The sequence below is a fragment of the Taudactylus pleione genome, unplaced genomic scaffold, assembly GCF_031769625.1.
Source record: "Taudactylus pleione unplaced genomic scaffold, aTauple2 ptg000372l, whole genome shotgun sequence".
NCBI classification, from domain to species: Eukaryota; Metazoa; Chordata; class Amphibia; order Anura; family Myobatrachidae; genus Taudactylus; species Taudactylus pleione.
Window position 1 is genome coordinate 13,361,055 of NW_028284773.1, and position 15,684 is coordinate 13,376,738.

At 42.8% G+C, this 15,684-nt stretch overlaps 1 protein-coding gene across 6 annotated transcripts in view; it reads left to right on the plus strand.

Moving 5' to 3' along the window:
* TMEM44 (transmembrane protein 44) overlaps positions 1–2,788 on the plus strand; it is a 54,663-nt gene extending 51,875 nt beyond the window's left edge. For 3 of the 6 annotated variants that reach the window (XM_088444751.1, XM_088444747.1, XM_088444752.1), the window contains exon 10: positions 2,080–2,787. In XM_088444751.1, coding sequence (XP_088300877.1) covers positions 2,080–2,292 — 213 coding nt within the window. In that variant the 3' untranslated portion in view covers positions 2,293–2,787. Of the gene's footprint in view, positions 1–2,079 lie in introns of all 6 variants that reach the window. The other 3 variants (XM_088444748.1, XM_088444749.1, XM_088444750.1) reach the window with 1 other exon arrangement.
* The last annotated feature ends 12,896 nt before the right edge of the window (positions 2,789–15,684 follow it).

Genomic DNA, 15,684 nt, shown 5'->3' on the forward strand with positions numbered 1-15,684 from the left:
TCAGCAGTGACGCAATCTTGTTGGCACTGGCTGCCGCTAGTTGAGTACTCCTCTATCACGCACAGTATGTAAATTTAAATTAGGCTTTTCTATACAAACCCAATCATTTACTAAATTCTTATATAGGGAACAGAGAGCTTGATTCAGCAAGCAACACAAAGGAGAGAACACACGCACCCGTCCGCTGCGAGAATATGCTAATCAATGCATACGCAAGGAGACAGCAGCACAAGATGCAGATGCCCAGCCCTATATTACGCCACCTATCTCCCTTTACTCAAAGCCTGATCAGTGCGCAAGATGGCGTAAACATCGAGAACCATCCACCTCGCGCTGGATCTTGTCAACTTCCTGTGTGCATGTCTCATCACTGTGTCCATCGCCGCACTGGCTTAATTATGGACGCTCCTAAAACTGCGTTCGTCTGACCACCCCCCCATCAGCACCCACAAACGGCACTTCCTGTCAATCAGTATTGGAAGGGGTCTGCGTACACGCTGCATTTAGTCTGCGTATATTTACCCAATCGCACTTACACGCAGTGCGATGCACGCACAGTACAAAAACATTGGCCGAGTGCGTGCGTTCTCTCACTTGCATTGCTTGCTGAATCAGGCCCAGAGCTCAAATCAACTTCAACTAAAGTAGCCTATGATGAAACCACCAATTAGAGGATACTGTATCTGCAGTCTCCACTCTGCTGTACACAAAGTACAGCAGTGACAGGCTGGACTACTGCACCACATGTTGCCTACCCATGTTTTAAAGTTTGTCCAGATGATCTGTATCTTTAGTCCTGATTCTTGGTTATGTAAACCTGTGTAAAATCACAATTTCTACAACAAACCTTTCAGAGGTTTGTTACTTCATTTGAGATAAATTGCAGAGCAAATGTTATCTAAACACGTTAAGACTGCACTTTGCACCATAAATACATCCTTGCAATGGAAAACCTAGCCACAGATCAGTCATCAGTCACAATTCTTTCATGCCGTTGATTTACCATTAATTTACTAAAACCATCAATTTGTACGGTCCATAGAGTTGCGTGTTCTGAAAAGAATGGGGCCTATTCAGATGTTCCAGAGAGAATACTCTCATTAAAGCTAAGTGGAGCTACGGGTTCTCTCATGTCAGCCGCTGGGAGCAATAATCAGTGGAAAATGTTTGAAGATTTGTCCAGCATTTTTTTTATGTCAATTTCCATAACCATTTTCACAACATTCATTTTATTAACTAGCTAATTGCTTAGAACCTAGTGAAGAAAGTTATAGTATGATCTCAGACATATAGGGCCCGAATCAGAGATGGACGGTATAGCATATATTTGCCACACACAATTAACTCTGAATCACGGCTACTTCGCTGAATTCTGTACAGTCTACTAACAGAGAAAACAGAAATTGGCAATGATGGGGGGGGGGGTCAAGTGACGTTGTACTGCACAACGCATCTAATTGAATCGACTCCATTGTTTGGTAGCCAGACCTCTGGCTATGAGCAGACTAAAACTTCTCTAAGGTGATTCAATATAGAAAAAGATCACATATTGTCTCCATTTTCGTTTCATTTAGGGTATAAACTGCAGCAAACTGTCATTTATTGTCTCTAACTTTGTGGATTGTTGATACTTTAAATCATAAATAAAACTTGTGTTTTAGAATTTTTGTCTGTTACTGATATAATATGTATTGAGCAAGATGAAGCTTTATGCATGTGTTTATTTACTACGTACTTAATGTTTTCACAGTTTTCAACCTTTAGGCTTCTTTTTCACAATGTGGTATTATTACATACCTTTAGAAAATCCTAGGCATTGTTCACCACAGACAGCAGTTATGTTACTTATATAAGGTACACATCTCTTATAGCTATGTTGATATGTAGATATATATTGTGTTTTACATGCAGTTTGTATTAATGGCAGCTGCAGTTTGATTTTGCCAGAGAGTATACAATGCTTAGTCCAAGGTGTGTATAAACTAATATAGGTAGGCCCACAATTCATGTAATAATACTGTAGTATGCGGTATCTGTTATTCTACTTTACTTGTGTCTCTAAAACTTCTCTACTTTCAGTGGGACTTTGAAGAGTTTGATCAAAATTGGAATAAGGATTCCGATGTTCCAAGTATCCAACCAAATGACAGTTCTGTGCTGAACGCCATGAATGATGATCTAGAACGCCAGTTCCCATCCACTATTTGGCCAAGTTTCAAAAATCTTGAAGCCATTGCAAGCAAAAAGGATAAATCTCGGTCCGTCATTTGGCCAAAAATAGAACAGAGGTGAAAAAGAAAAATGGTTTTCCTCATTGAAACAAAGTTGTTTTGACACTTTTCTCTGTCGATCATTGATCTTGAAGCAGTTCACTTGACTTGCCACAAACACTGTGCAATATACAGGATTTGACACAAGTAAATTAAGCAAGTTGAAAATTATAAGCAAAGTTTGGTATGACCCATGTTGAACCCTACAACGTGCACCTAGTGTGTGATCAGCAGACAAACATTTTTTAATCAACCGCTTTTATATTTTGCAACGCCGTGCAACAAATTTCTTCACTTCAATGAAGCATTGCTTGGAGATTGTAGAACATCAAAGATCTTTGTTCTGATTTCTGTTTTTTTTTTTTTTCTTTATACAAAATGTTCATGTTCTGAATATAATGAAATTCAGAAATATTCAAGACTGTGTCATTTGTTCATATACCTTTGCGAAACATGGTGTATATAATTTGTAAGACCTCTTTTAAAGGAGATGTCCTCTAAATAAAACATTTTGATAAATTCATGTCATTCATCTGATTTGCAAGTAGTCATTCATTTTGTTTTGCTCCCTTAATAGTAATCCGCTCATCTACAGCACTAATATTTGCACCTCTCTTATTTGTTTACTTTTTGACAATTGATGTGAGGTTATATGGAATCATTCATAGAAAGCACATGGCCATCTTAGGAAAAGGATGACCATGCAGGAACATTGAAAAATAGAGCATCAGAGCTGTAAGTAGACATTTTTGAGCCCTGTACCAGAAAAAGCATTTGCGGTGGCACATGTCGCACCACCCTAGTTACGGATTTATAGAGTATTCTCTACCTTTCATCTCAAGGCCGAATTAAGGGCCATATGGACTTTGGGCTGAAAATTATCCCCTAATATATGAAGGAGGTGTGGTCAGTGCCATTTGGGTGTGTACATCCCCTAGACTAGCAGCACCAATGTTTCCCTGAATATAAAATAGAAAAATTGCATAATTTTGTGAGGGAAAATAGAAATACAGTTTTAATACTTACGTTATGGCCAACCATGTGGCTAGCTGGGTTCTGGTCATCATAATGCTGTCATGCTAGGCCTATTTTTATGTGGAGGCCTGGAGCTGTATTCCCATCCGCCCCATTGTTAATCTGGCCCTGATTCCTGTTGTTCCGTTTGGCGAGTGCTTTATGCACTGCTGGAGCTCAAGGAGCAAATGTAATATCTTCCAATATGGCAAAGTGCAGATTTTTTTCTGTGTGATCATCTGCCTATTCTCCATTCACATTTCACTAAATGGAAGAAGGATATATTATAAAATGGGCTCAGTTCAATTAGGAGCGACTTGCCGGCAACGGAACTCTCGTCCTTTGCAGCCCAATCTCTACCCGAACTTGTGGATTTTTGTATGCAGCCCTATGGGGCTGCGAACAACAATCCATGAGTCCAGCGGTACTGTAAGTGCGGCATATAGATGCATTTACATAATCGCCCCTTATTCAATTGATCCCTATGTGTCAGAGCTGCACTCATTTTTTAAGCAAGCTGCAACTTTGGTGCATCAATCTAAAAAAAAAAAAAAAAAAAACACTGCTACAATTGTAGCTGAAAAATGATATTTTAGGTAGGTGGTGTGTGTGGGGGTGCTAACTAATGCTTAAAACTGGACTGATGTGCCAGCTGACATCCTCAGTATATAATTACAAAGAAATAAGACCGTTTGGATATGTACAGCGGTCTTTGGAGCATCATACTAAGGTTTTTAATGGTGCTACAGTGAACACATTTGACAGCATTGGCTATGAGGCTTTAAAATAAAATGATTTATTTACCACAAGGCAATTCACATTAATTTGCAAATCACCTTCTCATTTGAAGCATCCGAAGTTTTCAAAAATGTTACGGAGTAGTCATTTTGAACCTTTTAAAAACATTACTAATTAACAAAATTTGAATGGAGTAATTTATTCATATCTATATACTATCTTAGGATTCTCAGCAAGATCAAGATAACTTTAAAAGAAAAATAAATACACAGCAATAGAATAAAGTGGCACATATTCACTTTACAAGCAAACACTAGTAATGCATAAAGATCACTAGTAAGTAAAACAAATGTAAGAACCTTATTTTTTTGCCATCTTTGCTCATTAAAAATAAAGAGCTAAAAAAAAATGGCAGCACAATATTTATTGTATCCTCAAAATGACAAATGATTTGGAAATAATGAACTTTTCTTCTGCCTTCATGCATTCAAACAGTTTATTAGGAAGGCATTAAATGTCTTCCTGGTAGCTGGTCTTTAGTCCGACTACAGCGGAGATCAGCTCCTCTGGTGGCTAATTCCCCCCCCCCCCCCCCCCCCCATCCCCGTGCTGTTATCTTACTCCCTTCCTCGGCTTCCACATGGGCCGTCTGCAGTGTGCACAGACCATGCAAGATTCAATCAGCAAACAGTGGAGTCTACCTCACATATGGGTATATTTACTAAGAAGCTTAATCCAAATTATAAAGCGGGTTACTGCTGAGAAATTAGAATTTACAGCATCCCCATAGGAAGGTACATGGATTGCTTTATGTTGTCAAGATAATAACCAGAGATAGTAGCTGTCGCCAGCTGTCCTGGTTCTGGCACTACAGTCCTGGTTATGGTGATCTGTGACCTGACTGGAAAGACCGTCAAGTTATATGCCCTTTACCATGCTTCCCCAATATGCCTCTGCCAGCAGCACTTACCTTGTAACGCAGCACAGTAGTGTATATGGATAGAAGATTGACAATGTAAAGGTCGACAGTCAATAGGTTGACTAATTCATATAGTAGACACATTTTTTTAATGGTTTTTCAATATATTTAAGGTTAGGGTTAGGCACTTGGGGGAGGGTTAGGATGTCGGAGGGGAAGGTTTAGGCACTAGTGGGAGGGTTAGGTTTAGGCACTACAGGAAGGGTTAGGTTTAGGTACTAGGGGGAGGGTTAGGTTTAGGCACTAGGGGGAGGGTTAGGATGTCGGAGGGGAAGGTTAGGGGTTAGGGTAAAATATACCTAGGATTAGGGTAAAATATAAAAAAAAAAAGGTTCAAATGGTAGACAGTCGCCCTTTTGCCCCTTTCATCCTATTGCGTGTCGACCTTTTAGATTCTCGATCTTTTGTACCACTCCCAGATTACCAGTGCTGGTTCCAGGGTTTATAGCACCCTGCACCGACTCTTAAGAGGACCCTCTCCTGTCACTGAATGGATGCCACGCGCATGTGCGCAACTTCCATTCATACTCCGGGATGTGGTGGTGGGTGTCCCCAACCTCCCGATTGGACCACCCGCGGGCCGGAGTGGAACAGCGGGACAAAACATTGGGATGTTGGAGAGGGGTGCGCCCTCTATGGGTGGCGCCCCTGTGCAACCGCACTGTTCGAACACCCCTAGAGCTGGCCCTGCAGATTACCATCTGCTGCTTCATTATGCAGAGTGCTAGTGACAAAATCAGTGGGAGTCACTGACACTCTGCCAATAGTACGTTTCTACATGGAACAGAAGGCATGTGAACTGCTGTGAATACCATTTTCCCTCCTTCACCGCACTTTGCAGCATGTAGGAATCTGTAGGGTGGGAGGTGGGAGTTTGCTGCACATGACAAGGAGAGAATGGTGTGGAAGTATATGTGACCAGAGGAGGGCAAGAAGTAGTTGCCTTGTCAACAAGTAGTATAGGGACACCGGAAGGCAGAACTGTTATATTGACAAGTGTGAAATGGTAATGAAAGCATTTTATATACGCTTTGATATCTGCTGTGGATCCCTTCTACTTACATATTTGAGTTACTTTATTTTTGGAGTTTTACTGTGAAAATGTCAGTTTTCAGGGAATTTCCTGCTAAATTCTTTTGATTGAATATCCCCCTAAAACTTTACTGAAAAATAAAGTGAAAATAATCTGTGCCCTATAAGAAAAGTGAGAGGATGCAGCCCATCCGCAGCTCCTGCACGTTCTTGATGATCAGCGGAACATGCAGAAACACAACGGCCTGTGAATTGCCTACATGGTGGTTGTGCTAATTTCCTGGGCTGTTTTGATGTGGCCGATCAGCTGAGCTCTGGAAATAGCACAGAGAGTGGAGTCACGCTGCAGGAATTAAAGTGGGGATTTGCAGTCTAAAGTTTATATCAGTAACAAATGTAGCAAAAGGCTATCTTCATGTATGAAAGTAACTGTAAAGTTTAACACTGTTTATACTTAGGAATGACCATTAGTCATATACTGTATAGCTGTAAACAATTATTATTATCCTCTATTTATATGGCGCCACAAGTGTTCCGTAGCACCTTCCATAGTGCATAAAACTAGTAAGTGAACAAGAAACAAGTAACTTACAGTGCAAGGACACGACTTGTATGCATTGCTGCAATAGCGATTAAAGCACTCACAATAAGCAGCCGGGAGTTGGCAGTCACGTGTTAGGTGCCCTTATGGGGAGTAAGGAGTAGAAGAAAATGTAAAGAGAAGCATATGAGAGAAGAGGTCCTTGCTCGAGAGAGCTTACATTCTAAAGGGGAGGGGCAGACAGACAGACGTGACACAGATGGGGAAGATAGAGAGGAAAGAGCATGAAGTGGGTTAGGATGAGAGCTGGGAGGCCTTGATGAAGTAGTGGGTCTTGAGAGCCCGTTTGAAGATTTATAGAGAGGTGGAGAGTCTGATAGGGAGAGCATTCCAAAGGTGGAGAGCAGCACAGGCATAATCTTGGATGCGGGAGTGGGAGGAAGTAATCAGTTGGCAAGAGAGGCGGCATGCATTTGTTGAGCGAAGCGGGTGGGAGTGTGAAGGGAGATATGGTCAGAAATGTATGTGGGAGAGGATTTGGTGAGGGCTTTGTAGATGAGTGTAAGAACATTGAATTGGCATCTGAAGGGGAAGGGGAGCCAGTGTAGGGCTTGAAGGAGAGGAGAAGCAGTTGTAGAACGTCTGGAGAGGAAGATGAGCCGAGCAGCAGCCTTGAGAACGGACTGTAGTGGAGAGAGGTGAGAGACTGGGAGGCCAGCTAGGAGAAGGTTACAGTAGTCCAATCTGGAGATGACCAGCGAGTAGATGAGGGTTTTAGTGGCTTCGTGGGTGAGGAAGGGTCTAATCCTGGAGATATTCTTTAGGTGGAAACGGCAGGACAGCGAGAGGTGCTGAATGTGTGGTTTAAAGGAGAGGGAGTAGTCTATGATAACTCCAAGACACTGCACTTTGGGGCTAAAGGAGAGAGTTCTGCCATCAATAGATAATGAAATCGTGGGAAGTGAGGTAGTGGAAGAGAGTGGGAAGATGATCAGCTCAGTCTTAGACATGTTAAGTTTAAGAAAGCGCTGGGACATCCATTAAGAGATAGCAGAGAGACAGCTGGAGACACGGGTGAGGAGCGAGGGGGAGAGCTCAGGGGTGGAAAGGCAAATTTGAGTATCATCTGCATAGAGTTGATATTGGAGGTCAAAGGAGTTTGAGTTCACCTAAAGAGGTCCAAGAACAGAGCCTTGGGGAACTCCTACTGTAAAGCTGGCCACACATCTAAAGATTATCTGTCCAACCAGCCAACTAGTTGATTGGTTGGAATGAAAATCTGGTAAGGTATGAAAGCAAATGATCAGCAATTTGCTCCTAAACGCTGAAAAATGGACAAAAACTGTTGTTTGAACAAATTGTTTAGAACAAACATTTAACAAACTTGTCTGAACGACCATTTTCATGTGTTTTCTGGCATTTAGGAGCAAATTGCTGATCATCATTTACTCCCATATGTTACCAGATTTTCATTCCAACCAGACAACTAGTTGGCTGGTTGGACAGATAATCTTTAGATGTGTGGCCACCTTTAGTGGAAATGAGGGGGAAGAGGAGTCATGAGAGGAGACAGAGAAGGAATGATCAGAGAGGTAGGAGGACAGCCAGGAGAGGGCAGTGCCACGTAAGCCAATATAGTGAAGGATTCGCAGGAGGAGAGGATGATCTATAGTGTCAAATGCAGCAGAGCGGTCAAGGAGAATGAGCAGAGAGTAGTGGCCCTTGGATTTGGCAGCATGGAGGTCATTGCTGACTTTCGTGAGGGCAGTTTCAGTGGAGTGGAGAGAATGGAGGCCAGATTGAAATGAGTCAAGGAGGGAGTGGGAGGAAAGAAAGGTGGTAAGGCGGTTGTAAACAATACGCTCAAGGAGTTTGGAAGCAAAAGGGAGAAGAGAGATGGGTCGGTAGTTGGAGAGATTGTTAGGATCAAGGGTAGGTTTTTTAAGAATGGGGGAGACAAGGTCATGTTAGAATGCAGAAGGGACAGTGCCAGATGATAGGGAGAGATTAAGGAGATGAGCAAGATGGGAACAGGCAGAAGGAGACAGGTAGGAGAGGAGACCGGAAGGGATTGGGTCAAGAGGGGGGGGGACCGGATGAGGACCATGACTTCCTCTCCAGAAATGGGAGAATGATGTCAGGGTTGGTGAGACAGAAGGGGACAGGTGGTCAGGGGAAGGAGTGCTGAGGGTCTGATGGGATATGATGCCCTCACGTATTGAGTCAATTTTAGATGTAAAGTAGGTGGCAAAGTCAAGGGCATAAAGCAAGGAGGGGAAGGGCAGAAGAGGGAGTTGAAAGTGGCAAAGGGGTGCTGGGGGTTTGAGGACTTGGAGGAGATTAGGTTCTTGAAATATGTTTGGAGAGGGACAGGGCAGCACTGTAGGATGAGAGAATAAATTTGAAATGGAGGACGTCAGCCTTAGAGCATGATTTTCTCCACTGACACTCGGCAATTCTTGAACACTTTTGCAGGTATCTGGAGCATTTGGAATGCCAGGGTTGTAGTGTGGATCTGCGTGGGTGAGTAGTTATTACCGGAGCAACAGAGTCCAGAGCAGAAGTAAGGGAGGAATTGTACAGGGAAGTGGCTTGTTCAGGACAGGAGAGAAGAGAGTCCAGCAGGGAGGAAAAAGCAACAGTCAATAGCCTCAATGTTACGCTTAGTAATGGTAGCCTTAGGAGGTAAAGGGGGGAAGGAGAGAAGGATAGGTTAAAGGAGAGAAGGTGATGGTCAGAGAGGGGGAATTGGAGTAATCAGAGATATCACAACAGTGAGTAAAGACCAGGTCAAGTGAGTGCCCACTCACATGGGAGGGTGATGAGGTCCATTGGGTGAGACCAAATGAAGAGGTTAGGGTAAGAAGTTTGGAAGCAGAGGATTCTGTGGGAATGTCAATAGGAATATTAAAATCACCTAGGATAATGGAGGGAAGGTCTGAGGAGAGATAGTGAGAGAGCCAGGAGGCAAAGTTGTCAAGGAATTTGGAGGGAGAGCCAGGGGGACGGTAAATGACAGCTACTCTGAAGTTTACTGGTTGGAAGAGGCGTATAGCATGAACCTCAAATGTGGGGTATGTAAGGGATGGTTCAGAGGGTATTAGCTGGTAGGAATAACTGGTGGATAGAAGGACCCCAACACCACCACCATGGCGTTTAAAGTATTTTCCAGAGATGCTGCTGATCAGGTACATGTAAGTATTTCACTCCCTTTATAATGACAGGTTTGCATGACTTGGTTTTAATGTTTTTTTCTTTTCGTATTTTAAATACTTCTGTTCTCATCAATGTAATACAAGTCTATAATCAAAATAATAAATATAGTAGTCTGTTAGAGTATCCTACAATGTGTAGAATAAGCAAAACTGTACAGGGCAGATGGTTAAACATTTAAAATAGGGAAAGATCTTTAAAGTTGCAGTACCGCCTCAATTGGTGTACATTTTATTTTACCATTTTAAAATGTTTGCAGAAGAGGAGTATGAGCTGGACCAATGAGAAGCTGCACTGTCCAAGACTGGGGATTCTCATTGACCCTTCCACAATTCGCACACTGCTGTGTTATGGATGAGTATACACAAACCAACTAGGAATACATTGTAGCAATCATATGGTTTGGTGACTCTTGTTGCCACATCACGGGCTCACATTTGCTGGAATATTATCTACTCCTGTGTGTAATACATCATATTCACGTCTTTACGATTATTACCATGGTGGACTTTAGATATTATTTTTTCCTATACAGGCACTGACTTTTATTGCTTGTTTTAAGTTACATGGACACTTTGTAACATCAACTCCTTTACAAGATATTTTGTTGCCAAAGTAGGCTACAATGTATTCCTAGTTGGTTTGTGTATACTCATCCATAACACAGCAGTGTGCGAATTGTTAGAGGAGACATTACATATGGTGCGCTCATTGAATGAAACTGCTTTTTATTTGTGTGATACCATCATTATATTCTTACCATTTTATATAGAATCCTAATCATTTTCATAGATGGTATATTAAATATCTAAATGAACATACTCAATAGAATGTTTAAGGTGTTTGTGTTTGCAGCTCTCTTCCACCACTTTTTTATTTGACCCAAATTCATGGCTGACGTGTCCAAGCTTCCTAAAGCTGGATGCACAGTAAATGATGTGTGTACCCAGCGATGTCGTCGATGATCCCAGCGCCAACGGGCCGACATATCAGGCAGTCAGTACACACTGGGCGATCTGGTGCCCGCCCGCCCGATATGCAGCCCCCCTGCATAGCGCTGCACGGGATCGTCAGCCACATCGCCTGATCCACGACCCTATTCTACACATTAACGATTGGTCATTCCGATGTTTTGGAATCAGCCAAATTGTTAAAGATATTGTGTAGTGTGTAGGGGCCAATAGCACAAGGTTTACTATTTCTAATGACAGCCCTGGTAGTAATTACAGCGCATTGAATACAGAATGCCTCCCACAATATATGTGAATGCAATACAAAAAAATTGTAGAACTGACCAGCCTGCTCCAGAAACTAGAAACTTCACACAAGTCTTCCTTTTTTCAGCAAACACTTTATCAATTAGAAGCAGTGAGAACTAACAGGCTCTGAAAGATTTTATGAAAGAGGGATAAGCTGATAAACTTTTAGTACAATATTTAAGATCCAAATGACCCAATAAATATTTTCATAAGTACAAATATGCATGGACATGGTCACACATCGCCCTGCTAGGTAGGGCTGGCAACAGAAATCATGGGGCCCAGTACACACATATTTTGTAGGGCGCCCCCATCCCTGGGTCCCTGGCAGGTACAGGCCAGTTGCTTGAGAGTCTTCCTTACCTATATGTAATTTCTCTGGGGAACCTCTGAAGAAATTGCTCCTCTCTGGGCAAATGGTGACTTCAGTCGGTATTCACTATTCATGTAGGAGATCACATGGTCCGGAAGAAGCCTCTTTCTGTAGGAATATAACTAATGTCATCGCCATATAGCAGAGGTTTGACCAAATAAATACATAGTAACAGAAGTTTTGGTGCAGGGCTAAATGTGAACTTTTCACAGCTCTGATCGGGCATCGTTCGCTGTTCAGTATGCAGAGAAAGCATTAGTTTGTCTAAAAGGTGCTAAGCATTGTTCCGTTTCGGAAACTCAATGCATTGGAATCTGCAAAAAAGTTTCACCTATGAATAGGTGTCGAAACAAAGTGCAGAATTGGGGTTTTGGGGTGCAAACTTCAGAAAACCCCCCTGCATTCTTGGGACAGTCCCCCAAAGGTAAACTGTCAAAGTTTAAAAAATAGTTTAGGTCACCCCAAAAAAGTACTTTCATTTTGGGGGCGAAAAAGTCCAAAGTTGGGGGACAAACTTGCGAAATAGACTCCAGGGGGCCCCCCAAGTATGCCCCAGGTGTTTTTAAGTGTGCAGGTGGTTGCGGCAGGTGGATTTTTAATGTTTTTTAAAAGTTCACTTTAGCTAGCACCCATTTTCATGTACCCCAAATTTGCTGGGACAACTTATTTTCACCAGAAAAAACTGCTAAATGCTATTCTTCACCACTTATGGAAAGATGCTAAATAGCAGCTATTGAGATCATTTAAGGACCCCAAATACCTTCAGCAGGCCTATTGGGTAGGTCTAGTGAACCCCAATGTCGGTGCATCTTTTGGGGGGGGTGTTAGGCTGATTTCCCCAAATTTGACAGTACTTTTCGCATGTTACAGTTTCGCTGGGTCCCGTTTTCACTGATTTCTAATTGAATACAGGGATAAGCGGGGATGAGCGCGATACTTTTTCGCACTGAAAACCAGCGATGTCGGCAAAAAGTACAGGACTTTTCGTGGCTAATTGAATATGCCCCTATCTGTCAATCACCAGTAACATATAAAAATCTAAGCGATGCATGGAGGCAAACTCCATTCACAGCCTAGAGTTGGCTTGAATGAAGCTCGGGTGGATTGGATAGGTTTGAAAACCAAACCTAGACCATTCTTCAGCTGTTTTACACTGAATAATAATCATTCAAACCAGTAATTTAGTTGGATGATTTGAATGATTATTGTCAGGGCCGGCGCTACCATTAGGCAGCTTTAGGCACCAGTATCTGGAGGGCGCCGAAGAGTCCATCTAACAAAAAAAAAAGAAGGATGTCTCCCAGGAACCTCCGTCTTTTACATGGTGCTGGCAGAGCCAGATTACTGGTAGGGCGGTTGCCAGCGTCCCCCTTACACAGGGATAGTCACCAGGATGGTGCAGCGCCTGGACCCCAAGCCCCCATTTGCTGATGGTACCTGTTCCCAGCAGTGTCATGGTCGCGATGTAATGACGTTGTAACGCTGCCACTACAAGTCTGGGCTGGAGGAGCCGACTGCCGAAACACAGCTCTGCAGGTCGTTAGGTCAGAGGAGAGCACTGGAGGTGCAGCAGACACAGATGAGGAATGGAGGAGCAGAGCACGAGACAAGAGGATGGCCCGAGGTAAGTGAACAAGTGGATAGAAAATTGGGGGGGGGAGCAGGGGCGGCAAAGTGAAGCTTTGCCTCGCACCGACCCTGGTTATTGTGCAATGTATGGCCAGCGTTTTACAACAGACAATTTAACCCCCTTAGTGCTAAGGATGAGTGGGACTTGTCTTCAATATGTTCATTTAAAATACTGAAGGTGAGTACCACTCATCTTCAGAACTGCAGGACTTCAAATTTTTGAAAATAAAAAAAAAAACATCTTAACTAGCCCACACTGGTAAATAAAATTGTGGCGATTTGCAATGATGAAGAGATAAGGATTACCCAGGACTACAGAAAATAAAACCTGAGTATATGAGATATAGAAGGGTACTTTTTCAAACTGTGCCACCCTACAACTTGCTGTGTGGTAAACAACTACACTGCAGAAAATATAGAGCAGAATTCCCCATCCTGCCTTCATTAAACTCAGTCCTCTCTTTCAAATTATGCACCCCCTGTAATCACCAGACAATAACATTACATTATTCAGAGATGAAGGGTAGGCACTTAAAGTGCCCTATCTTTCCCATGTTGGTATGCTGGAAACTCCTGTTTCAAAGAATATATCTCTTAAGTATTATTGTCTGGTAATCACCAGACCCTTACATCCAACACTATATAAACATCAAGTTTTCCAGAAATGAGGGAAGATTGACTGCCCAGATCTCCCCCATCTTGTGTCAAATAAAAACAAGGGTCCCATTATTTAATGTGGTAGTTTTTCTAGTTTTGGGTAGATTTTATTTGCCTTGTTAGAAAGCGTAAACATGTTTTGTTTTTTTGAAAATATAAAGTCTTCTGAATAAACCAAGGTATAATTTGTGTAGCTGCAGCATATACTTATATAATAGGCTCTGCACAGGGGTGAGAAAAGGGGTTTATTACAGCATTAACACTTCACCAGCTACAAAGTAGTTACTTTGAGATTAGTAACGCTGCACATTTAAAATAAAGAAAAATGAACATACAAATTGTATAAAGTTTTAATAAGATTAAAGTGATTTATTTTGGTTTGAGTAACTTAATAATAATAAACTTGGTAATACACAAATGGAGAGAGATAGTACTCTGTGCAAAGAATACCATAAATCTAATTTCACGAATATATATATATATATATAAAATAAACAGCCAGTAAATGACAGAATTATTTTGCGTTGATCCACATAAGGGGGCTGATTCTGAGTTGGATGATCTTTGTACATAGATGCTAATGGTGAGTTTAGGCATACAGCGCATGCGTAGATGCGAATTTACACACTTTGTGTATGTCCGTCCTACTTGGAGTTGGCCGAACTTGGTGGGATCTGTCTTTATGTGAAATTGGCTGTTTCAGTGAGAGAACTGGGCGGTGACAATGAGATCGCAGGGAACCATTCTGACTTATGAAAGTGTAATGGTAGTGTCATGGGCGTGTAGCTAGAGCTCTGTGTGAGTCTGAGCTGTGCGTACAGGGAAGGGAAGTCTGTTTCTGACGGATCTCTTGCATCTAGCATCCTACTGGTGCACGTGCTGATGCTTATGATGAGCGTTGTGGCAGCTGGGGTAAAATCAATCGGCAGCATGGCTTTCTGCTCGCAGACGCATGGACTTTCACATTAGCTGAACAGAATCTCACATTATCACGAGGTAGTAAATCTGGCTGCTACAGCTTCATGTACAGCCACTTTGTATGCAACTTACAATCAACTACAAGCTAGGCACACACTAACGATCCGTCATACAATATATCTTTCCATCGTAGATTGGAACAATATATTGTACAGATCGTGGAGTGTGTATGCCCAATCCCTTGTTTGCGATGGTAATTCATTGCATCTTCCTATTTGCTGTTCTGCACAATAGATGGGACGATGCAATGAATGATGCCATGCTGCAGCATGGTGCATGGAATGATAAATCGCGCCATCGTACATTGGATTGTGCAGTGGTTATTGTGCTCACAATGTATCATTACATTGCATTGTTCCATCGCTGGGTACAAACATCATACTGTATAGTGTGTACCTAGCTTAAGTTTAGCTTTCTCAGATGGCCAGTTGAAACACTGTGAGCAATACAGAAGGCAGTGGCGGAACTCCCAGGATCAGTGGCGTAACGTGGGGGGTCAAGCAGGGCACATGCCCTGGGCACCGTCGGACCGCCGCCGGCCGCGGTCCAGGTCACTGGCTTCAAGTCAGTGTAGTGCGAACCACACGGAGTGCGGTCCGCACTACACAGTAACAAACACAGCCGCCGGATAGTGCAGTCGTACTACCCGGCGGCAGTGTGTTTGTTTTAGCAGCCAATGAGTGTAAGGCTGCTGCACCCTCTGCCGGAGCCAGACTGGAGCTCACTCATGAGCTCCGCCTTCTGGCTCCCGCAGTGGGTGATGGGAGAGGCATCTTGACATCTCTCTGTTAGTGCCGAGCGGGAGGACGGAGGAGCGGGTGGCAGCAAGCGGGCGTAGGAGTGGGGATTCAGGTAAGTGTTGTTGTTTGTTTTTTTGTGTGTGGCTTCTATGTATGTAAGGGGCACTTCATAGGGGGGACCATTACTGGGGGCACTGTACACTTGTGGTACCATATAAATGATAATAATAAGGGGCACTTCATAGGGGGGGACCACTACTG